This window comes from Mytilus galloprovincialis, chromosome 9 (genome assembly GCF_965363235.1).
Source record: "Mytilus galloprovincialis chromosome 9, xbMytGall1.hap1.1, whole genome shotgun sequence".
Taxonomy (NCBI): domain Eukaryota; kingdom Metazoa; phylum Mollusca; class Bivalvia; order Mytilida; family Mytilidae; genus Mytilus; species Mytilus galloprovincialis.
In genome coordinates, this window is record NC_134846.1 from 51,120,189 (window position 1) to 51,147,511 (window position 27,323).

At 33.1% G+C, this 27,323-nt stretch overlaps 1 protein-coding gene across 1 annotated transcript; it reads left to right on the plus strand.

Annotated features, from left to right (window-relative positions):
• The first annotated feature begins 7,303 nt into the window (after positions 1-7,303).
• On the plus strand, positions 7,304-26,915 carry LOC143046958 (uncharacterized). Its single transcript, XM_076219991.1, has 9 exons — positions 7,304-7,452; positions 9,783-9,925; positions 13,457-13,610; positions 15,056-15,181; positions 15,849-15,971; positions 20,988-21,107; positions 21,380-21,511; positions 22,548-22,617; positions 26,447-26,915. The coding sequence occupies exons 1-9, from the start codon at positions 7,353-7,355 to the stop codon at positions 26,691-26,693; spliced, it is 1,215 nt and encodes a 404-aa protein (XP_076076106.1). The 5' UTR covers positions 7,304-7,352; the 3' UTR covers positions 26,694-26,915.
• Positions 26,916-27,323: the final 408 nt, after the last annotated feature.

The window sequence follows — 27,323 nt, forward strand, 5'->3', positions numbered from 1 at the left end:
TTGCTTTTAACAAATAAAGCAATATCATCTGCATAAAGTAACGCCGATAATTTCCTGTCCGCGAAGTCAATGCTGATATTCAATTCATTCACTTCAGCTATTAGTTGATTTATGAAATTTGAAAGTTATGTAAGCGATGAATTGTGACTCCTTCTTTTATACAAGTTGTACAGGGGTACCAGTCCGTGAAACCCAGTTAACTTTTCATTCAGTTTGACACAAGATTCGGAACTGTTGTAAATGATCTTTATAGAGTTGTAATTTTTTTTTACCATCTACATTATTAACTAACAGTTTATAAAGCATCATTTTCCTGTCAACAAATTCGATTCAGCGTACCGATGTTACTACTCAAAATACTTTAAAATGGTAAATATTCTAATAAAACAATTGAACTTCAAATAATTATAAAATTTCATTAATAATTTGTAGCTTTGATGTGCATTATGGACTTTTAGCAGGTGATTGTTCATATAGGGAAGATAACTAAAGCATGACCAATTACCTCATTTGAGATTGTGATGTTTCAAATGCATAGACAACAACTATTATGGTCTTTAAATATCAGGTGTATTGTACAAGTCTATGCAACAGGTGTAATGCGAGCATCAGCGAGCTATTAGTCCGAAGTCGAGCTGTGATAAAACCAGCTGATATTTAAGGACAATAAACAGTTATCGTTTTAATGTTGCAATTAATTTTGTACATTTTTTTTCACATCCCTATAGTTGAATTTGTTTTTGAAATCGAAATGACTAGTATACGTGTATCGCTTCGTGTTATCTGTACACATATGTTCAATTATATAGAAAGGTCGATTACGGGATAAATAAAAATATTTATTTGTTTATACTGATAGTAATTGTAATCATTGAATAATAAAATAATAAAAAATACATACACTCAAAAAAGTCTATTAATAATTTCAGTTAGACTGTAACAATAATTTTTCTAGTGCTTCTTAATAATTTCCTGATCCCACAACCCAGGCAGCTGTTAAATAGTTTGCAACTGCAGGTATTGACTCAGAGGATGACAAATATTTTTTAGTTGTTCTTCACACTGTTCTTGGAGGTTGAGGTTAAATAGTTATCAAAGGTACCAGGATTATAATTTAATACGCTAGACGCGCGTTTCGTCTACATATGACTCATCAGTGACGCTCAGATCACAATAGTTATAAAGCCAAACAAGTACAAAGTTAACTTAGGTTACGCAATGTTGAGCATTGTTTGTCTTTCTTGTTCATATGATACACATTTCATATAAAATCCGTCTCATCTTCAAATGACTGGTCCATACAAAGTGTGCAAGTCCTTTTTCGAACTGGTACCTGCCTATATCTTCCTTTCTCAATTTCAAATTTATTTGGAAACGTTCCACTAATCGCTTTGAGTACCACTGCAAGATGTTTTGTTGATAATATTTTATGTGTTCAACTGGCAGTTATCAGATTTGATTTTCAAATAAGTTCATAATTTTGGCATTCCAGCATATTCTACTTTGTATTTTTGTGCTGCTATAATTGTGTGTTTTCTTTACTAGGTCTGAATAGGTCTTGTCTTGCGCAGCACATGCATGTGTACATAGCAGAAAATTCAGGTTTTATTAATTCACATTTGTCCATTATTGATACATTTCTGATGCCCAATTGAAAATTATATCAGTTGAACGTGTTTAAATCATGTTTGCTTTCTGACAGTGCATTATTGCAATCTTGTCCATATAACACGCAACATCATGACAGTGGTTACAAAGCAACTTGACAGTCGAAATCAATTCTAAAATAAACAAGTAGGCCACAGGAAAAAGTATAAAGTACATTACCTTTTGATTTTTGATGTAACTATATCCTAAACCTCTTACATTGTCATTATATTACATATATATTACTTTATTTCGACTACAATCGCACGCCAATCTTTATCATAAAGGTAAGGTGATTGGATAAACGTGATGGATTGTAGATTAAGTTTGCCTTATATCGACCCCTTTTTTTAGTTATTTCATAATAAGATATACAAAATATCTGCAGGTTTTATGATTTTAAAAAAATTGAAAATATTTAACAAATACAAATTCAGGATTATTTTCCTTTTTTCCCACCACATTGCCACTTGAAGAGAGGAAGCTAAGGATAGGAAGGGTGTCATTCCGAATTTCTGGGGCAAAAAAAAACCAAATAAACATCAATACCGCAATTCCGAAAAAATAAAGCATTCGAATCGAAATCAAGAGAGTTAATCATTGATCCCGAGTCCAAATAAGTGTAAATCACGAATTCACAGAAAAACAAATGCCAAACCCAACGTCCCAAAAAGATAAGGTCTTGATTTCAGATTATTTAAATTTTCAGATATTAATATCAAACAAAAATATCTTACTTATCTTTATACATGGTAACATGTAAAGCATGTCTGCAAATAGCCAATGAAATGTATAAACTATCGTAATGTCATTGGTCACGCACGGACTGTCTTATTTTATAGGAATGCTAATGTGGTGCATCAAAGAAAAGATATATGTTAATCAGACTTTAACCAAATCATGTCTTGTGTAAACATATCTATAAAGTTTCAATTATTTACTAGACTGGTTAGCCCCTTGTGTAATATAGATTTTATTTAGATGTTCAAATGAGTATCCGGGATATTTAAAAGGGGACCCGGGGCCCTCAACCTAGGCGAATTTCGATTGGGACATAGTAAAGTATATGAAGCAAACACATATGTAGCATTATAAGGGGGTTACTTGGGAACTTACCCTAGTCAATTAACGCTCTACCTTGTGACACAAAGGTCTCGGGTACGAGTCCCGATAGAAACAATGTGATTTTCAAAAATGAAGTATATACATTTATCTTCTGTGCCTGAGGAAGATATCATATTTCATATTTTATGGAACATCGTCCAAGGGAAATATAACATTTCGAGGATGAACAAATCTTATTTTCCTTTAACACGACATACACTATGATAATCAGTACCGATCAAAAGTTATCACTTATTCTCTTTTTTTTTTTAAATCGGAAATAATTCTTAACACGAAATAATTATACTAGCATAAATAAGTCACGACGTTAATAGGGGAATATGAAGTGTTGTTCAACTTCACACGAAATAGTCATAATAACCATTCAAATGTTCGTTTTGCTATCAATATTTACCTTCCTTGAAATAACATGAAATGCCGAAAGACATATATGATATAACCCCTTTGATGTTATAATAATAAATGCCAATTATCATTTTTATTATCATTCATTCCTGATCGAACTCAGTTTGAAAGCATACATGTCTAGCTCTAAATTGCATCAAGATGTAAAGAAATTCAACAGTCCGCAATAATTTTTAAAAGGAACATAAACCAATGACCGGGTGCAATTAGCTTCTATAGGCCAATCTTAAACTGGGAGACATTCTTTTGTTTATCTCCAAAAGTAAACTAAATAAATGTACAAGATCGAATGATATAATTAATACAGGAATAAAGGAAAAACCTTTACCGCTTTACTATCAATGTATGTATAAAATATGACAAGTACTGTCTTAAATTAAAAGAAATCTGACGAAGTTAGATGTGAGCAAAGAGTTTAATATTCATCAGGGGCCTGTTTATCGATACTCTCCTAAGATATCTCAGGACAGAAATTAGGATAAATTTCGGACCGACTAAGGACATGTCGTAGCATGCACATCGAAACTATCTAATGATTATCTTAACTAGAATGTCATAACCGCTGTTTTAAGAATTTGCATAAAAAAGGCAAAATTAAAATGAACAAAAATGAAAATACTAAAAAACACACGAAAATTAGTTGCAACATTTAACAATTCACTTAACCGTTTTACTTTTTTCCACTATGTCCAGGTGCAATGTTTTCTCAGATCGCAAAATTATACGCCAAATTTTTCATTTACTTGGTATTGCGTAGTCAAATCTCTCACACACCCTATAACATCTCAACGACAAACGACTTAGAGGAGAAAACATTTGGATAAAAACTAATAATAAATAAAAACGAGTGTGCAACGTTATAAGTACATGTCGTTTTTGTTATTCTCAATGATTCAATATAGAAGTGTTCAAATCCGTTATTCAACCAGGAAATAAACTGGTTTATAATAACTTCCTTAACAATTTAAGAAATGTGGTGTTTAATATTAATAACTATTTCTTTTTTCAAAACTGATATTGTGACTGCACATTACTTTTTAAATTCAAATCCAGGTAAGTTTATATTCACTTCAAATAAGTCACCGGTTTTTTGGTGTGGGTAGTGCTTTTTTTAGGCGAGGTCCTTTCATCGTTTTTCTCCGTTCGTTCATTTGAGATCGATAAAGAGAGAAAAAGAGGGGGTTTAATAATTAATTAGACACACCTCAAGGTAAAACCATTAAACTTATTTATTTATTAAGCTGTTTTTCCTTCTTACTATAATGGCCAAGTTTCTACCATCTACGTCAAGCTAACCTCTAAAGGACTGGAGTCTGATGTTGTTTCGTGTTCAATTATACCATGCACTTCTTCTTATTTTCATAAGTACATTTAAATGAGCATTAAATGTGCAATGTTCCTTTGATATGAATGATAAGATGCAATCATGATTAGATGCAATGTTAAACCTATGTTTTTGTTACTTTTCTTCAATTTTGAATGAATATTAGGACTATAGTAGCCGTCACATAAAATTGGCACAATGTTTTTTGTCTAAATTTTCTTAAATATCGACCGCGGTTACTAAAGATCATGTTTTTCAATTAGCGGAATACAAATCCTGTCCAAATATCCACTACTGTCCTACCTTTTATTGTGTTTGCACTGTATAATCCTGACCTTCACATAATCCAAGATTATTTTGTATGGTGGAATCCGACATTGTTATTACAGGAAGTGTTGCCGTGGAGTTCCACGTGCTCTGCATTTTCTTGTGTCTCTCGGAGCTTTTCGCCATCTTTACGTAAAAAGCGCGGGAAATTGTATCATCAATGACAATGATATTACCAGAGAGTAACGAATGTCATGGCATAAGGGATCCTCATAGAAACCAAGATGGCGGTTTTACAATGTAAATAATCTTAAAAAATGTGAAGGTCAGGATTATACAGTGCAAACACAATAAAAGGTAGGACAGTAGTGGATATTTGGAAAGGATTTTAATTCCGCTAAATGAAAAACATCATCTTGAGTAAACGCGGCTGAAATTAAAAAAAATTTTGACAAAAAACATGGTGCCAATTTTACGTGACGGCGACTTTAATCGATTATATTTTTGACTGACATTGTCTCATTAGCTTAATTTTTTTTTGTTTCAATTTTTTTGAGTGTATTAATTCAAATGTATATTAATATTCTTTATAGACACATATATCTTATATAGGTGATTGTGTGTTATAATATACTTAGCATGTTATGGTACCCATAGAACTGACTTATGACTTGTTGTTACATGCATCTATATTACATTTATATGTTGTTAAATATCATTATTGTCGGTATTTGGATCACGCCTCTATTGTGCACTTTCCAATAAATATTAAATTGAATTGAATTTACAGCAGATTCCAACGAGTATGAAGCTACAGGTAGATTCTTTGGTTAGCTTCCTTGTTAGCTCAACCATGAAATGATTATTACCTCAAAATTGGGAGGAGCATAGTACCAATTCATCATCCAATGAAAACACTCATATCGATGGCCTGTTTATAATATGTATGTTTCATACAAACAGGTTTCCCTAAACAACTTTGCAAATTAAATTTCATTTCTTATAGTTTTTGATTGAATTAAAAAATTCTATGTATTACAATAAATTAGAAGCGGAGTTACGGTTTATGTTTTGTTCAAGGTGTAACACCACTAATTCAGGCCCGGCCAGAAAGCACATACCAGAAAGTAGTACATATTTAACACAAAATAGTTCCTACGCATGAGTGTAACTTTCAAAATATGTAGAATATTTAGGTATTGTTGGTATCAAATGAAAGCTGAAGGACTGGTGATCATTGTAAAACACTTTTGGACTTTTGATTTTGAATATTAAAAAAAATGCACCAAATTTTAAAAAGAGGGTACATTTTGTCTGTTTGTCAGATCTGAAGTACCTGTTTTGGTACATCCAAAGTTTCGGGAACCAGTTCTTTCTTATATGCAATTAAAGGTATGTTGATTTTTTCAGTACAAGACACCATAAAGTGTTGCTTTGAAATGCAATGATTGCCACTTTATTTGAACTTAAAACAAAAGAGGTGTGCCTATTTGAAACGGAGGAATTTAACATAGAAAGCAATGGGACCATGAATTAGTGGTGTACTTCCTCAAGGATGATGTACCCTTGTGTTGATTCAATGCTAAACAAATGGAAATTTTATAGAAAATCCACAGCATTTCCTTTGCACTTTCATAGTTGACAATTTAGTTCTTGATATATGGAGGATTTTTTTGCAAGCAGTACTAGCAATAATTTCATTAAAACAAGTTTATAAATTTAGATATTGGTTTAAACAAATATATATATGGACCAATCCAAGTACACCTTCTAGGGTGCGCTCGAATTTCGTGACTTCGGACAATTTTTTTTCATTTACATTAACGGTTGTCTAGGACTTTTTGTAAACAATAAACGCTAGCACATCATAGAAAATCAAGTGTCTGAGTAATCTATGCTTAAAATTTTATAACAAAAATATCTGTGGATTTTCTACAAAAATCTTGGTTTATTTGAAAATATCCCGTTTAACTTTTAAATGCAATAGAACTACAAATAATAATGCTTGATCGAAGTTTCCTCATTGTAAATGTACAAAATGGCTCATCTCTATTATTCATTATCTTTGCTGTTTTTATATTATTGCAGTTTGAAACATTCGTAATTCAAAGGCTACAGAAGGGATCATTAACCTTATACATACACATAACTGGATTTATAAATGAACTGAGTAATTGATTGAAATAAACTTGACAAATCAAACACACCTACAACATGCGTGTGAATTAGCTTATAATTATCACTAAATTTTAAATTTAGATTGAACACTTATTTTTAAACTGACTTGTAAAACTAGTTTTACACTATTTAATTCTGTCACTAGTTCTGATTGGTTCTCTGCTTAACTATTAACTCCACCCAAATGATTGTTGTACCTTACCTTATAAGGTATAATAATGATTTCATGGTTGAGCTAGCAAGGAAGCTAACCAAAGAATCTACCTATAGCTTCATACTCGTTGGAATCTGCTGTAAATCTATCTTCATATGTGTGCTACTCATCGTGTTTAATGCGTGATTCTTTTATACAGTAACATGGAAGGATGCACAGAAGACCTGCAATGTTCCGTCTTCAGGCGACGTCATGTACAGGAGGAATCAATTTGGTTCTCCTGAATTAAACAAGGACTTTACCGCATGGACTTCTTCGATGAATCGTACATCAGACTGGACAACATTTTACGGTTTGTTGAAATAACACCACTATACTGTAAATATTGATACTTCCAGTATATTAATTTGTATAAGCGACTTGCCTAATCCTGTATTATATTGATGTATAGTCCGTTTGACTTCTATAAATCTTCAAAAAAATATTCTTAAAAATTCATTTTTAAAGATAAATATTTTTTTTCTTCATGTATGTTAATGTATGATATATACGAACTCTGACTATGAATATCATAATTTTAAACCTATAATCAAGAAAGTTACTCATTAGGTCTCTATGTTACTTCAATTTATTTTAATATAAAATACTCAATGGAGTACGTATGAGTAGTGTAACAGCCTTCCATTCAAAACAAAAACATTAGACATGTGCTCTTAACCTGTTTCATTGTACCATGTGACTTTACTCATTTAAATAACTCTGGTCATGTGTGCATGCTTTTGTATTTCTCATTGAATACAGAAAGCTCAGTAATCACATGACCAGAGTTATTTAAATGAGTAAAGTCACATGGTACAATAAAACAGGTTTAGAGCACATGTCTAATGTTTTTGTTTTGAATGGAAGGCTGTTACACTACTCATACGTACTCCATTGAGTATTTTATATTAAAATAAATTGAAGTAACATAGAGACCTAATGAGTAACTTTTTTGATTATAGGTTTAAAATTATGATATGCATAGTCAGAGTTCGTATATATCAAACATTAACATACATGAAGAAAAAAAAAATTTATCTTTAAAAATGAAATTTTAAGAATTATTTTTTGATGATTTATAGAAGTCAAACGGACTATACGTGTTATTTATTTTATTCTCTTCATAAAGTATTGTGTATACCCAAATTGATTATTCATGACAAAATATCATACGGATTCTAAATCGTCCTAATTTCAAAAAACATATATTATAAATAGGATAAATCAATAATATTTCTTTCCTGTCTTTAATAAGATATTTATCAGGGTTGTATACAGACCGGACAAATCACAACTTTAAGATACTACCTTTCAAACGAGTATAGCTCATCCAAGATTATCAGACATTATACCTTCCACTTGTGTTAAAATTCTAAACAAAATCTTAAATAAATATTTTTCGATAACGAGTTTTACACATTGTAAGAGTCAAAGGAATAGTTAGTTGTAAACAACTAGCTGGGTTATATAAAGACACAAAATTAAAGTATAATATGTCTTGTACACGTCTCCTGTTAAAAATGATTTAGATGGTAATGCAATATATATATATAAAATTTCTATGCCGTCTGAAAATGTTCTTGTGCATATGAGCGAAGTGCGCTCAGTGCTTCGTAATTATTGACCAACTCATCGTCGGTTAGTTTATCACATCAAATGACTTAGACTTGTTATATTTCATGTAACACTATTGATGAAAGAAGTTTCATATGTATTTTGACTTATCGACTACCACGGGAATCAACATTCAATTAAAATGCAACAATCGTAAATATGACCAAATCACTTCAATTAGAGCTCAAACAAAACAAAATTATTTGTTTAAAATAGTTTAAACATCATCTGCAATTAAAGCACATTATATTTCATTTAACTGTACAATTGCCATTTTTGGTCTGGAAGAGACATTGATTGTCGAAATACGCATCTGGCGTTAACAAAATGGTATCGTTTATGTTATCACTACCTCTGGGTCTATAACCCGGCTGGTGGACTGATAATCCTAGAGGGTATCATCAGCCAAGAAGCCAGTTCTTTGGTACTTGCATGAAAAATATTTATGTTATCATAATTTGCTGTTAACATTTTTTAGAAACTGTTTAAAATTAAGGAATGTATCTCCTTCTCGCAAAGCTCTGATTCCTTGACAAGCTTTTGCTATAATTTTTTTGGTACTTTTTGTTTATAGCTCCTTTAATTACCTTTGAATTTCAAATATTTTGTCCTCAAGCATCACTGAAGAGACATTGATTGTCGAAATGTGCATCTGGTGCAGAAAAATTGGTACCGTTCATATTGTTATTGCCTACTGTCATATGATTTTAAATATCAACATGCAAAGAGCATTCATATATTTCTTGGAAATTACTTCTTCATCTGTTGGTTAAATTATTCAAACGTAATTGAAAACGCACAAAACAAGTGCATGAAGACCTCTTCCCTAAATGAATTTATTGGTTCCCATGCTATCAATTGTACCTGAGTATTGTCGCCATAATAAAAGTAACCAAAACTCAATTTCACAGATTTTATAATATTAAGATTTTTAAAATCCTCGAATTAGTGCATGGCAATGTTGACGTAATAATTGTCCAGCTAACTTATTTATAAGAATATATTACTGCATTTTACATTTATTTTCAGGTTGCTTGGATGCATCTGTAGAGTCTGATATAAAAACAACTTTAAACAAATATTTTGGAAACAGTTCACGCGCCATTGACTCTAGAAGTGTTTTCAAATGTGCATATTTCTGTACAACAAAAACAGTCTTTTTCACATATTTTGTAAGTATTCAATATTTATACTCAAAGTATACCCCTTGTAAAGAATAACGTACAAAACATGTTCTAGTAAGATAGTTTTAAGTCGAATGCATATATTATTATTTTTAGGGATATACATTACTTTCTTAATGTTTTTACTTAGTATGCTTACTTTCATAACTATTGTAGACCATCTTTCTGCGAAAGATTTTTTTTATTATGACCGGGAATATTCGAGTGAATATGATTCAATATAGAGGCAAACAGACATATTTTTAGGAGTTTTTTTAAGAGTGTTTATTAACCACACATGACTTTTAAAAACAATTGATTACATCCTAAGAAGGATTTTATTCTAAATGTGAAATAAAGCATAAACGAATGTACAAATAAAGGTATCAAATACAGTGATGGACGATCCAGTTCTTTTTCTTTGATTGAAATTCCAAGAAAAAATAGAACATACATATGACTATCCAGGATTTTCCAAGTAGTAAAATAGTAAGTGTCCTTGGGGTTCTATGTTGATTTTCGAAGTGAATTGTCAATACAAAATCAATTTATCTAGCAGTTCAAGTAATGTGATATACTCACATAAACGATATTGTTTTGGGCTGCTTTATCTGCTGGGACAACAACATATTTGTCATGCAGGTAGGACAAATGTATTTTAACAGTTGGGTCTTTAAAGATTGATGTAGCATGGGTATTGATTAACAAATTCAGTTTTGTATCAACGACATCACAGCCTTAATTCATTCGGAAAGAGTATCTATGTTTTCTTTCTCGCGTTGACCAATTGCCTGGCATAATCCTCGACTGAATCAATCAGTATTTTGAAGTTGTGTTTCCAAATGGTGGATAAAGGCCCACGATGGTTCAGAACATATTTCGCAGGGATGTGTTATTGACAATGTTGAGGTCAACAGTTTTAACGTAACCGAATTATATATGAATAAGGAACTAGCACAGGTTCAATCAGATGGTTTAAACTTGATGTCGTCAATATTGAGATTCTGCAACACGTTTTTGTAATTGAAAATTTAAGTTGCATTAGTTTGGTATATTTATCAGAAATTACCGACTGCTGCAGACGGATCTTTCAAATAAGGAGGCACTTTCGATTAACTATTTTTTTTATGTTTATGATGATGGATTTCACCCAAGTTGCCGACATCGATGCCTTTGTTGGCAAAGAAAGTTTAAGAAAGGATTTTTTTCTCTTTTAATCTTTTTTCAAAGTTAAAAACAAATGTCTTGCAATTTCCGAAATGATAGCTGTAAGTTTGTATTGCTTTGCATTGTGGTTTGTAATTATAGATTATCGTTGATCCTTGACCAATGATAATCTGTTTATCGCTATTTTACCTATGACGACGTTGTCAATTTCATATAAATTTCGTTAGCAACGCCACGTGCCTGCTTAGTTTCTAGCGATAATTTTCCATCTCAAGCGCGTAGAATGATATGAAAAATTATCACAAATAAAGATCAAAGGAATAATGCACAAAATAGCGATAACAGTGGTTTTTGAAGATAAGTTGTACATGTTGTACAGAGAATGAAGTCATTGACGCTTTTGATATTGTGAGTTTTTGTGTCCACTGCTTTGAAAATGATAGATGAAAGATACCAAACGCTATAGGATGCTCATAAGTCAAAAACAAACTGACAACGCAAATGAAAAAGTAATAAAACAACAGAATACAAAGCACAACATTGAAAATTATAGTGTAAACAGATTCTGTCTTTGATGATGCGTATCAAATTTTACATTTGATTCTTTATATTTAGGTATTGTTATTAAACCGAAAACGAAAAAAAAGTCAATTTGTCATATAATTCATAAAAGTAAAAAGGATAAATAGTATAGTAACACAAGTGATCTACGACAATTATCCGGTATGTAGCCTTCTTTTCGTGAAAACATTTCGTTAATTAAGAATTTATTGAAAGAAAGAAAACCATATGTTTTACTTTAATCTCTTGCCACTTCCATATAAAAACAAATAAGATGTGGTACATGTATGATTACCAAATGAGACAACTCTCCACAAGAGACCATATGACACAGAAATTAACAACGATAAGTCACAGTACGGCCTTCAACATTGCGCAAAGCCCATACCGTATAATCAACAATAACAGGCCCCAAAATGACAAAAGTAAAACAATTCAAAAGAGAAAACTAACGGCATAAGTTATGTACAAAAAACGAACAAAACCATTTTGTAAAACAACAACGATGAACTCATTATAGATACCAGGAATTTTCAAACGACAACCACAGAATAACAGGCTCCTGATATGGGACTGGTCCATATAGCATGTGGAGGGGTTAAACATGTTAGCGGTATCTCAACTCTCTCCCTAACCTGGCACAGTGGTGTAACAATACAACATAAAAACGAACTATAAAAATCCATGTACACTTTCCAAGCCATTTTAGACTGAGTGTGTATATCATATGACAGAAATTACACATAACATACAACATTGAAAACTAAAATCTGAGCAACACGAACCCCACCAAAAAGTAGGGTTATCGCAGGTGCTCCAGAAGGGTAAGCTCATCCTGCTCACATATATTTTTCTATTAAAAAGCCTTTATTTGCATAAACTTTGGGCTCTGTGTCAATTTAGATAAACCATTATACATGTATATTACACAAATACAATCATAAAGGTTTACATGAAATGATCCCATACTTCAAAATCACTGTTATCATATATATAAAGCCATGTCCAACTTCTAATTGAATTGTCGAAAGTTTTATATTCAAATATCTGAAATGTAAAAGCTAAACAATAACCCTTAACATGTTTCGACTGCTTAAAGGGATTTTTAGAGATCACCTTTGTCAAGAACTTTTAAACTTTTTCTTTTAAATATTTAAATATCATGAAATTAATAATACGTAGAAGATCAGAAAGTATGAAAAGGGGACCTTAAAGTATTTTTCTTGAAATTATTCTGATTGTTTAATTGCTTTCAGAGCTTACCATGAGTGACATTGGTTTTCTTGAGAAAAAACAACTTGCAATATATAGGCAATAAAACTTAAAATTTATAGTCAACAGTAAATTGACCCAGATTATAAATCAAGATAACAAACAAAGCTGAGGGAAACGAATGAACTCCAAGACAGAGTGACACTGGTTGCTTTGAAAGTGAAAGCGCCTCCTTCTATGCAATAATTAACCGACAAGTAAATTCACATTTCGTGAAGGTATTCAATCGAGAAAATGATCATGACGGTATTATCGATTAAATCATAGATATGCTGACTTCTAAAAATCAAGACAGCTCAAATATGTGGCATTTACACGAACCTATATTGATGATCTCTAAATCATATTGTAGTTATAACCAAAACTACAATGAATTTAATTTAGGGTGACAATTTTTTTAATTTACTATTACATACTTTGAAAAGACTTGTAAACTTATTTGTTTATTTTTAACTATATATAAGTAAATAAAAAATTGACTAATTAGTTCGACTTTTTTATATTCTTTTGTTGTAATAAACTCTCTTTTTATTATTCTAGAAGCAAGTGTGCAAGTGTATTCATAAGTCAGAATTGAAATCAAGTATTGTGAAAAGTCCAGTATGCGTTACAGCGAATTCCAAAAATAAAGATAACTTTGATCAAGTTTATTCGACGTCCCAATCTGCGTTTCCTATCTTCAAGTTTGAAACAAGTATGTTATAGCAAATCTTCAAAACATGTCTCTTAAAAAATCATTTTCACCCGGGAACGCCATGTCAAAAAAGGCAAAACTCATCTTAAACTATTGTTTTAACTTTTGAATGAACTTTTCGTGTACAAAGTTCCCTAATAGAAAAGCATGCGTTGTTTTTTTTTTCTGTGAATATAGTTTTTAAATTATCGTTGAATTTGCTTGATCTAAAATATCAAATAAATTTTGTGAGCGCAGTTGTTTGCCGTTTTGTTCTGTTGTATTTTCCCAGAAGTCAAAGTAATATGCTCGGCCACATCACCATGTGGGCGGCGTAATTATATTTATGATTTAATTTTAATGAAAATAAACATCACTACTATGTATTGGTTTTAACATAAATTGGTGCATATTTCAATGGATAAAAGAATTTCTTTATAGAAAAAACACTTCCCATTCTCAATTTTATCATCACATGCTTTTTAAGTGAACTCGACAACTAGCAGTAAATTATCTGTTCCATATCATTCAAAGGACTTATATGCATACAGAAGCAAGCCAATTCAGTACATTGTGAATTTCTATGAAATATGTCAAAAACCCAAATCTTTATATTGATCACAAATGATCCGATAGATGTCAGCCATGACTTTATCAAAGCAGAATAGAACATGATCAGCTATAAACAAGGATATCTAAACACTTTTATTCTCGTCTTGCTATAGCCTTTCCACATCTTTCTTTCCACATTGAGTTAATTCTTCCGAATTTACTTAGGTTACTTCTTATTGAGTTCTGAATTTCCTTTCAACTTTATACTCGTTTGTCTTTCTTACTATTTTGATCTGAGCGCCACTGATGAGTCTAATGTAGACGAAACGCACGTTTAGTGTATGTTACTATAATCCTGGTACCTTTTATAACTTTGTCTATTAAGGGCATATAATACAGTTTCGATCCCATGATGAATTTTTTACGATAATTACATCAGCAATTAAAATACGTAATAAAAATACACCTTCATGTGCTACTTTAAGGGATAAAAAGGGTTAAATTGTAGACAATTACTAAATAAATATGTACATCAGTTCTTTGGAAATAATTAATTTATAACAAAGTGTCAAGAGTTTAGGGAAAAACATTATTCATGGTATATTTATCAATTTAAAAAATATCATTATTGACTTTTTCATTCAAATTGGTAAAAATCATCTGCATACATAATCAAACCCGCAGCCATTTAAAAAAAGAGGGGTCAATATACTCGTTTTAAAGTTAAATCAGTCGAAAAATGCAGCTTTTCCCGATATGTAAGAGTTTGGCTTCGTTAATTTATACAGTTGTTTAACTTTAAAATTTACAGAATTAAGAGCTTTTATAAAGAATTATGGTACTTTATATAGAAATATGTCATTTTAGATAGATGTATGCCATGATTTTAGATTAAATTATTGCATATATCTTAGAATTTAGGACTAAATTTATACAAAAGGACAACAAGGAATCCCGTAAACATCACTGCCTCGCCATAAAGGAGGGTATTTTTACGACAGCTGATTGCAGTTTGAAAATGACGGCTGTTTGTGCAAGAGGTTGGTATTCATTATGGTCTACCTGTTTCATTAGAATTATAGTGTTTAAACCAATTTACGTTTCGTCTATACCGCATTTAGTTGATAGACTACCACTATCGCGTGTTGGCTGTAATCGGCGGTCTTTTTTTTTAAATATCTGTGATTTGTTCTCTTGACCAGACACCTTACAATGTAGATAACAACTCTTCAATCCAGTTTTAAATGGTACTTTACACTGTAGCATTTGTTTCTTATTCAATATTGATAACACCTTGGATTGGTTTCATAATCCTTTTAGTAAAGATTTCTCTATACACATTTTAATTGTTTTACTTTCAATTATGATCATCTATCTGATGCTGTAGGAATAAAATAGAGGATTTGTAATGAGTTTTAATCACCACATTCTTCAAAGTGAAATACATTCAAACACTCAGTCGTCTTTGTAAATAAACTCATCATAGATACCAGGACTTAATTTTGTATATACGCTAGACACGCGTTTCGTCTACAAAAGAATCAAAGAGAAGCGGAAAAATCAAAGGGGGATTTAACCACAAAAGAAATTGATATCGCAATGATAAATTAGCTTGGATACATGATACATTGTACTTTCTCGATTTCCTACCTCGAATTAACAAGAAGCTGTAAAATTTATTCTTATTCAGATGACAAAATATTGTAGGTCACAGTCGATTCGGGTCATGGAGTTTTATTATTAACAGCTGTTTACTAAAGAATGAATCTATTTCGAATAACAAGAGCGATTTCAAAGATGTATGGATAGGCTACTTTATGTATGAAGAAGGTAATATACTAGCTGCATAAATCTTTACAATATGAATACATTAATTAATGTAGAGCATAAACTAACGTATACTATTATCAATTTATCTCTTTTTGTCAAACAGATTACGGTTATTTCACCAATTTCTTCAGTGTGTTTGTTGTAGCATTATCTATATAATAACAAACATATCGATATCAAAGAGAATTCTTAACGTAAATGGCAAATTCAAAATCTCAAACACAGCAAACGAATGGAAAACAATTGACATAATTTTGACCTTGTACAGGCATTTCCTTGTGTAGAATCTATTAAAAATTCTCTCTTTGTAAACATGTTAAGTGAAATTACATAAAAAGTATTCAGTTTCAATTCGTTCTGTTAAATAATTCAAAGCTGTTCATCTGTCGGTAAGGTTTAGATTTACAAAGGTAGTAAAATTAGCAAAATAATTGTCCTTCAATAAGCGGACACTTATCGTCAAACTCACCTGAAATTGTTATTAGGTCTTTCCACTTTTCTGTGGAAAGACCTATTATTTTTCTTCTGATTATTTTGTTTTTCTTCCGCCAAATTTTGTTCTTGCGATAAACATTTGTTTCTCAATATGTCGCTTAGATATTTGGTATATGATATCGAACAGTTTATGCGCTTTTAAAATTTACCCTGAGTAACCGAATACTTTTCTTTGTAGGAGTTATCTCCCCAAACACTGTTTTCCTTGTGTCCACGACTCCTTCGCAACCATAAAAGATTACGTCAAATTTGTTTTATAAAATTGCTCGTTATATCCTTCGCATGATTTGTCCAGTTTCGACCGAAGCAATATGAACGCTCCATATGAGAGTTATTTCCCCTTTTGTATTTGAAATTTTGAAATGTATTTTAAACTGGCACACTATAAGTGATAGAGACCTAGGATCTTTTGATTTGAGGTCCTTGGTCCAAAAAAATGAAAATTAGGTCAAGGTCAAAGGTCAAGGTCATATTTTCTAATTTTTGAATTTGTCTCATTTTCATTAACCTTATAAGATATCGACAAATTATTTTGTATAAACTGTTAGTTGCGACATGTGGTAACTAAATAATTTTAGTTGAAAGGGTGCGTAAACAATGAATGGGAGTTTTCGCGCCTATGATATCTTAAAATATGTGTAAAGTGATATAACTTATTAACCATACATAGTAGAGACCTAGGGTCTTTTGATTTGAGATCCTCAGTTTGTGACCTTGAAATTGAGGTCAAGATCACAGGTTAATTTGACGTTCTAGATTTTGACCTTTGCTTTAAATTCATATCTATACATCATAAAGCCATATGAACTGACATTTTAGACTGATTTTTTTATATTTTAATATCAAATAGATATTAACTGGTAGAAAGACCTTCAATTGTTCTCTGAACAATTGGTTTTTAATTATATCTTTATGTATCGTTTAAATCAAGAGCAGTCAGCATCAATCATGTCAATCAACCAATCTTTCGATGGTACAGCGACCTTTGCAATCTTACCACGACCTTACTGCGCTTTCAGTAACCTCTACTACCATCTACTTTTAGCCCCAGTCTCACTAAACCACAATCGCACCACGCTCACCGCGATCTAATACCCCAGTCCCACTAGGCCACGATCGCACTACGATCTGTGAAAAAAATGCAAATTTTAATGATCGTAGTACGATCGTGTAGATCGCAGTAAGGTCGTATCACGGTCGTGACGAGATCTTCAAGATCGTGATGAGCGTGACAAAGTTTGAACATGTTCAAAACAATCGTGGTGCGGTCGTTGCGAAATCAAGTCGTAGTAGAAGCGTAGTGAGATCGCACTAAGATCGTAGTAAGATCGCAAAGGTCGATGTACTATCGTAGTGAGAGCGTAGCGAAAGCGTGATTCTATTCGGAGAAACTGCGCTACGATCTCATTGCGACGTTATTACGACCTCACTACAACCATCACGTTCTCGCCGCGACCAAACTACGCTTCCACTACGACTATACCACGCTGTTCACGACCATAGTACGATTCTAGCACGCTCCTTGCCGTCCTCATCACGCTCTTCTTACGACATGACTACGTTCATACTACGACCATTATTCTCATTGTCATTTTCCCCATAAAATATATTAATTCTCTCCAGGTTTTGTTTGTCTGTACGGAATTGGGACTTCTTGTCCGTTTTCTCTAACGGCTCAACCATGCTTCTTGTTTTCATATAGATTAGACCGTTGGTTTTCCCGTTTGAATTGTTTTACACTAGTAATTTTTGGGGCCTTTTATATCTTGCTGTTCGGTGTAAGCCAAGGCTCCGTGTTGAAGGCCGTATCTTGGCCTATAATTGTTACTTTTAAAAATGTTACTTGGATTGAGAGTTTTCTCATTGGCACTCATACCACATCTTCCTATATCTATAGACACATCTGTTTCATATCTGCTATCGTTCACTTAAATATCGTCATTTCAGCTTTATGGACCAGCAATAGGTTGTAATTTAGGTCGGATTGGTCGGTCCGACATCTCTACTTGATCAAGATTCGTTACTATTAGAGCTCCATTTGCCTCTACATCAACCCTAACACCACGCCCACGTGTTCTAGTAGATTTTGGTGGCATGACTGTATTTTTTTCGAGAAATCTACGTATTAATCAGAAATAGAACTGAAGGAATGATACTGTATTGATATGGAACACGATGTTGATGTTATTGCTGAAAGCGTATTAAGATCGCGGTTTGAACGTAGTGTAATCGTGGTAAGAACGTGCTACAATCGCAGTAGAAGCGTGGTAAGATCGTGTTGCAATCGGATAACTCGTGGTATGGTCGTAGTGAGAACGTGATGAGCGTAGAAAGATCTTGATAAGCGTAGTAAGGTCGCAGAATAAGCGCGGTGAGAACGTGTAATAATCGTAGCGGGATCGTTGTAGAAGCGTAATGAGGACGTAGTAGCTTCGTGAAAGCAACGACAATTTATATTTTCATGCCGCTCATACCGCGACCTCACCACGATCTGAATTTAATTTAGATCGCGGTGAGCGTGGTGCGATCGTGGTCTAGTGGGACTGGGGCTTTAACTAAATCCAGATCGTGGTAAGGTCGTGGTATGAGCGGCATGATACTGTAAATTTCCGTTGATTTCACGATGCTACTACGTCCTCATTACGCTTTAACAACGATCTCGCTATGATTATACAACGTTCTCACCGCGCTTATTCTGCGACCTCACTACGCTTATCAAGATCTTTCTACGCTCATTACGTTTTCACTACGACAAAACTACGAGTTACCCGATTGCAACACGATCTTACCACGCTTCTACAGCGATTATAACACGTTCTTACCACGATTATACTATGCTCATATCGCGATCTTACTACGTTCTCAGCAATAACGTCAACATCGTGTTCCATATCAATACATTTTCATTCCTTCTATTTCTGATTAATAAGTAGATTTCGCGGAAATAACACAGACATGCCATCAAAATATATTAGAACATGTGGACGTGGTGGTAGGGGTTGATGTGTAGGTAGAGGGAGCTCTGATAGTAACGAATCCTGATGAAGAGATGTCGGATCAACCAATCTAACCTAAATTACAACCTATATTGCTGGTCCATAACGTTCAAATTACGATATTTTATTGAACTATAGCAGAGATAGATGACACAGATGTGTCAATAGATACAGGAATGTGTGGTATGAGTGCCAATGAGACAACTCTCCATCCAAGTAACAATTTATAAAAGTAAACCATTATAGGCCAAGGTACGGCCTTCAGCACGGAGCATTGGCTCACACCGAACAGCAAGCTATAAACGACCCAAACAAAACTAGTGTAAAACCATTCAAACGGGAAACCCAACGGTCTGATCTATATAATAACGAGAAGCATGGTTGAGCGGTTAGAGAAAATGTACAAGAAGTCCTAATTACATACAAACAAACAAAATCTGGAGAGATTTAATATGTTTTATTTGAAAATGACAATGAAAATGATGGTCGTAGAATGAACGTAGTCAGGTCGTGATGAGAACGGCAAGAGCGTGCTAGAATCGTACTATGGTCTTTAACAGCGTGGTGTAAACGTGGTATAGTCGTAGTGGAAGCGTAGTTGTGTCGCGGTGAGAACGTGATGGTCATAGTGAGATCGTTATAACGTCGTAGTAACGTCGCTGTAAAATTGTAGCGCAGTCTCTCCGAATAGAATCATGCTTTCGCTACGATCTCGCTACGATGGTACAGCGACCTTTGCGATCTTACTACGACCTGAGTGCGCTCTCACTACGCTTCTACTACTAACTGATTCCGCCACGACCGCATGACGATTGTTTTGAACATGTTCAAATTTGGCCACGCTCATGACGATCTTGAAGACCTCACCACGACCGTGATACGTCCTTACTACGATCTACACGATCGTACTACGATCATCAAAATTTGCATTTTCTTCACAGATCGTAGTGCGATATTGCCCTAGTGAGACTGCGGTATTAGCAACGACCGCACCACGATTGTATTGAACATGTTCAAAGTTGGCTACGTTCATCACGATCATGAAGACCTCACCATGACCGTACTACGACCTTACTGCGATCTGCACGATCGCATTACGATCGTCAAATATTTCCTTTTTTTCACAGATCGTAGTGCGATCGTGGACTAGTGGGACTGTGGTATTAACACATGTGTTGTTAGTCAGGAAGTTAAACGTTTAAACGATAAGACATTTTGTGTATTTAGAAGGGGACTCAGTATGTTTCTTTCCAGAGTTTAAGTTTTCATGACCCAAAAATAGAATAAAATAAATTGATGATTACCACAATGGAATCAGGTTAACCATTGTGCTGTTGAAGTTTTATTTGAAAACAAAGCATCTTCTATAAATTTCTCAACCCTATATATTAATGTTTGATAAGAAACTTTCATTTTTTAATTTTTAATAGAGATAATCTCACATTATAGATTGATTATTGAATAAGGATTATATATCTATTTTGTAAGAATCTCTGTAGTATTAATAGTTGCATTTCACTTTTAGACGAGGCGAATCAAATGTGTTTAGCAATTTTAAGAAACGATTTTACTCAGTCATTGACCTACCAAACCAGAAACTGTTCTGATCGCTTGGCTGTTTTGTGCATAGACGAAAACAACTTAAGTAAGTCAACATGTATACATTTCTTTTAAAAAATCGCTAACCTACAAAAGTCAAAAACTAGTTTCAGTAAGAAATATGTGCCATTAAGTTTACCTTTTGTTTGATTTGACTATGCATGACCCTTATGTAACAGTCTGCTAGTCAGCTCTCTTGAGTATCAGGTCCGATTGAAGCCGGACTAATACTTTTTAACAATTCGAGTTTTTAGGTTTATATATTGCTAATATTTGATTTATATATTTTTTTTAATTTTTTTTATATTTATTTCGTAGGTCCTTTGAGTACGTCAACAGCTTTAAATAATTGTAGCCTGCCAACAACTTTGGATACTGGTAGCCTGTTTTCTTCAAATTTCAAAAATACTTCTACAAACATAGGACGAGGGGAAAAGAATCATACACTTGGTATGACAATTTCAATCTGTTAGATATTAAACATACCAGCAAATCATGTAACCCGGTTTTTTTCTTCAAGAAAAGTGATTAAAACGTTATTTTGGCAAATGCAGCAAGAAAAAAAAAACATTATTCAGTATTTTAAGTATTTCTACATATCAATGTTAAGTAATGCTGAAAACAAGTAAAGTTACACAAAAACCGAACTCCAACATTCAAAACTGAAAGTCCATAATGAAATTGCTAAATAACAAAACTTCAGAGGAATGGATAACAACTGTTATATTCCTGACTTCGTACAGGCATTTAGTAGAAAAACATATGTTAAACCTGGTTTTATAGATAACTAAACTTCTCACTTATATGACAGTTGCTACAAATTTCAATGTATGGAAAACAATGAGCGAATAAAACAAAAGCAAGACATAATGTCAAAATATGTCAAAATTAGGGGTACAACAGCCATTGTGTTATTATCTTAATCACTATGAACATAAACAAATATTTCAAGGAAAAACAAAAAGACAAGTTTAGCATAGATTACTTCAGAGGTAATTGTCCTTGATTGATTGCACATATGTTGTTATGACGTTTTCTTTGATAATGGGAGCTCTTTTCAACAAAATAGATGTTTTTCAACATTTGTAGGCTTAGCTGATTTGTCTCCGAATGACATATGTTTGTCTCCAAATAATTTTCTGATGTCATGCAACCATAACGTTTTTATTATGAACTCAAAGGTTTTTAATCAGGGCGCTATATTTTGCTGGGACTTTTATGTGGTTTTACATGATGGAAAAATAGTAAACATACAAAAGTAGATAATATTAAGGATTATGGTTCTTGATTACCTTACAAGTAACTACATAGAAGATGTTTATTAAGTCAAAGCTACATACATTTTTATTTTGGCGTACATGGTATGAGTTAACTTATGAGAAACAGCATCAGTTACAATTGTCCTGCATGAAAACGTTCACATTCAATAATATGTAAAACTGGTTGCACGTAATATTAAAATGTACATGTTTTGTTTTAATTGTAGGAGAAATCGTCATTGTGAATCTTGTACTGTTTTGTTTGATCATTCTATTTGTCACTATGATCATCTTAAGGTAATATGAGCCTTTATTGGCAATTTGTACAAGTATCCTTTGACCTTTCTGCATAACACTTTTAAGATCATGGACGGGAATTGATACTGAAAAAACATTAGGCAGTGACGTCAACCATAAGTAATTCAACGTGTGTTCAAATCCATTCGCGTTAAATTATCGATGAAATGCACGATACTAAATTCATACAACCCAACAACTATCTCGACGTTTTGTACGCGTTAAAGGATACTAACTATTTCACTTTACTTTATATATATAACAACAAAAAATAGCTCGCCCTATAGCAAGCATTTGATATTCTTGCAGATAAGGTCAGTACCAAAACCAAAAATGCCATTATGCTATATGCAATAAAGAAATAAGGAATACCTGTCACTAAAACAACAATTCAAAAATCAAAAGATTAAAATAACATCAAGTCATGGGTTATCTCCGTACTCATTTCCCGAGTGAACCAATGACGTTAAAATTGCAGTACTAAGACTTTTCTCATTATCTATAGTTTCATACCTGAGTTTAAACTTCCGTACGATAATAAAGGTAGTTAACGCTTAGTTACAGACATAACATAAGAGTCGCAAACTTTTTAATGAGGGGGGAATGAAGAAGATTTTTTATAACATTCTCAAAATTTAGTGTCGAGCTAAATAGTTATCAAAGGTACCAGGATTATAATTTAATACGCCAGACGCGCGTTTCGTCTACATGAGACTCATCAGTGACGTTCATATCAAAATAGTCGTGAAGCCAAAGAGATACAAAGTTGAAGAGCATTGAGGACCAAAAATTGCAAAACGTTGTGCCAAATACGGCTAAGGTAATCTATTCCTGGGATAAGAAAATCCTAAGTTTTTCGAAAAATTCAAAGTTTCGTAACAGGAAATTTATAAAAATGAACCACATAATTGAAATTCATGACAACACCAAAGTGCTGACTACTGGGCTGGTAATACCCTCGGGGACGAAACGTCAACCAGCAGTGGCATCGACCCAGTGGTGTAAATAGTTATCAAAGGTACAAGGATTATAATTTAACACGCCAGACGCGCGTTTCGTCTACATAAGACTCATCAGTGACGCTCATATCAAAATAGTTGTAAAGCCAAAGCAATACAAAGTTGAAGAGCATTGAGAACCAAAAATTGCTAAACGTTGTGCCAAATACGGCTAAGGTAATCTATTCCTGGGATAAGAAAATCCTTAGTTTTTCGTAAAATTCAAATTTTTGTAACAGGAAATTTTTAAAAATGAACCACATAATTGAAATTCATGTCAACATCGAAGTGCTGACTACTGGACTGGTGATACCCTCGGGGACGAAACGTCAACCAGCAGTGGTATCGACCCAGTGGTGTAAATAGTTATCAAAGGTACCAGGATTATAATTTAATACGCCAGACGCGCGTTATGTCTACATAAGACTCATCAGTGACGCTCATATCAAAATAGTTGTGAAGCCAAAGAAATACAAAATTGAATAGCATTGAGGACCCAAAATTGCAAAACGTTTTGCCAAATACGGCTAAGGTAATCTATTCCTGGGATAAGAAAATCCTTAGTTTTTCGAAAAATGCAAAGTTTTGTAACAGGAAATTTATAAAAATGAACCTCATAATTGAAATTCATGACAATACCGAAGTGCTGACTACTGGGCTGGTAATACTCTCGGGGACGAAACGTCAACCAGCGGTGGCATCGACCCAGTGGTGTAAATAGTTATCAAAGGTACCAGGATTATAATTTAATACGCCAGACGCGCGTTTCGTCTACATAAGACTCATCAGTGACGCTCATATCAAAATAGTTGTGAAGCCAAAGAAATACAAAGTTGAAGAGCATTGAGGACCCAAAATTTCTAAACGTTGTGCAAAATACGGCTAAGGTAATCTATTCCTGGGATAAAAAAATCCTTACTTTTTCGTACAATTCAAAGTTTTGTAACAGGAAATTTTTAAAAATGAACCACATAATTGAAATTCATGTCAACATCAAAGGGCTGACTACTAGGCTGATGATACCCTCGGGGACGAAACGTCAACCAGCAGTGGCATCGACCCAGTGGTGTAAATAGTTATCAAAGGTACCAGGATTATAATTTAATACGCCAGACGCGCGTTTCGTCTACATAAGACTCATCAGTGAAGCTCATATCAAAATAGTTGTGAAGCCAAAGAAATACAAAATTGAATAGCATTGAGGACCCAAAATTGCAAAACGTTGTGCCAAATACGGCTAAGGTAATCTATTCCTGGGATAAGAAAATCCTAAGTTTTTCGAAAAATTCAAAGTTTTGTAACAGGAAATTTATAAAAATGAACCACATAATTAAAATTCATGACTACACCGAAGTGCTGACTACTGGGCTGGTAATACTCTTGGGGACGAAACGTCAACCAGCAGTGGCATCGACCCAGTGGTGTAAATAGTTAACAAAGGTACCAGGATTATAATTTAATACGCCAGACGCGCGTTTCGTCTACATAAGACTCATCAGTGACGCTCATATCAAAATAGTTGTGAAGCCAAAGAAATACAAAGTTGAAGAGCATTGAGGACCCAAAATTGCAAAATGTTGTGCCAAATACGGCTAAGGTAATCTATTCCTGGGATAAGAAAATCCTTAGTTTTTCGTAAAATTCAAAGTTTTGTAACCGGAAATTTATAAAGATGAACCACATAATTGAAAGTCATGTCAACATCGAAGTGCTGACTACTGGGCTGGTGATACTCTCGGGGACGAAACGTCCACCAGGAGTGGCATCGACCCAGTGGTTTAAAAAGTTATCAAAGGTACCAGGATTATAATTTAATACGCCAGACGCGCGTTTCGTCTACATAAGACTCATCAGTGACGCTCATATCAAAATAATTGTGAAGAATAAAGAATAAAGAACAGAAAGAAATAATATCAAGCAATATACTAAACTCTAATATAACTGAGGTCCTTTCGACTGCAGCTGCAAATACAATATTGTATATTGTTGCAGAAATCGAGATGTCATTGATTCAGATGGTCATTCTTCTTCCTTTCAGAACGAAAAAACAGATTATTAATGTTATTTTTTACAATTCACCCTAATACGGATAATAATGGTGACGTTGTCCTGTCGATATAAATCCGAAATTAATATTGGTTTTCGGACAGGTCAAATACAGGACTTTAACTTCCTGTTTTTATTTTCGAACGCCTAAGCTAACAGTTTACTTCGGACACATCGTTATGAATAAAATACATTTATATTCCTATATTTTTGAACGTCATATCATTAAAGTTAACATGTTAAGTGTTTTATTACGTCTTGAAACGGAAATATTTCTCAGCCTTTTTGAGTACGACTTCCGATTATTTTTATTGTTTTATTTCCGTTAATCAATCATTAAATGAGACGATTCTAGAGCAAGAGTAGTTAATCTGTTTGGTGTATTCTTCCAAGTTACTTTATATTTGCTAGATAACAAAAATGTAAAATCATAAGATTTGGTACTTGGACGAGAACTCAGAAAATGTTGAAAAATATGCATCGCGAATATGCCAAAACTTCAGACGAGTTCAGATATTAATTTCTGTATCTCTTCTATCTTCAAGGTAAGTTTCATAGTTATTGAAGAATTAAAATCATTTAATAAAAGTGTGATGATCTGGCTGTTTCTGTATTAACCCTGTTATAGATTCTAGATCAGCTGTATTGGCCCTCGACTCTTCGGGTATCGGGATCCAAAACAGCTTAATTTGAATCTATAACAGGGCCAACACAGAAACAGCCAGTAAAAACACTATAATATAACACAAATCAATACATAATTAATCTTTAATCATTCAATTCAGGAAACGAATAAATCTACAAGTGTGTCAATCAGCCTTCCAGAAATGTCGAAGTAATAACATCAAAACAACTACGATGATTGAAACACATGAAAACTGTGCAAGTATTAATGGTGTACCTCAAAATGAAAGTAAAAAGGTTCGTGGCAGCTATACTGAGCCTTTAGATCTGCATCATGACATCGTTCATATTGAAGCAGTTTGCAAGCAGGACATCATGAATGTTCAAACGGATGAAACGGAAGCTTGACCTTTTGTTTATATTTAATAGATTAAAGTAATTGTACATGTTTCTATTATTAGAAGCCTTTCTATTTTTGGGGCTTAATTCAACAACTCACATACACAAATTATCCTTACATTTATACTTCGTATTAAAATTTATAGATCTTGATTTAATATTTTATTTATCATTGTAAGAATAGTGTAGATTTCCGAGTGTTTCTTCGACAACAGACATCAACTATATAAATACGAGAATTACAGTTTTGAAAGACAAGTACATGTGTGGTAAACAATAAAAATTTGTCAACTTAACCTGACTATTTATAATTGCTAGTTTATAGCAGTTAGTTACCAATTGTATTTTTACTTTATTTAAATATCATTTATTCCATTTATCGGTCAACTGATTGCATATTTTGCATTGTGAAAGACAAAATGACTCCAACTAATATTGATGTTACGCTGACAATTTCGTAATGGAAATAACTTCTCTTTTACAAAAGCAAATCTTAATATTAAGTTTACATTTGAATACGTACTGTCCATTTCTAATTAATTGCATACATAAAACATGAATAATCTCTTTAACGATTACGGGGATCCTGTTATCAGAGTTTATTTTCTATATCTATAAATACCCATGCTCATGATATAC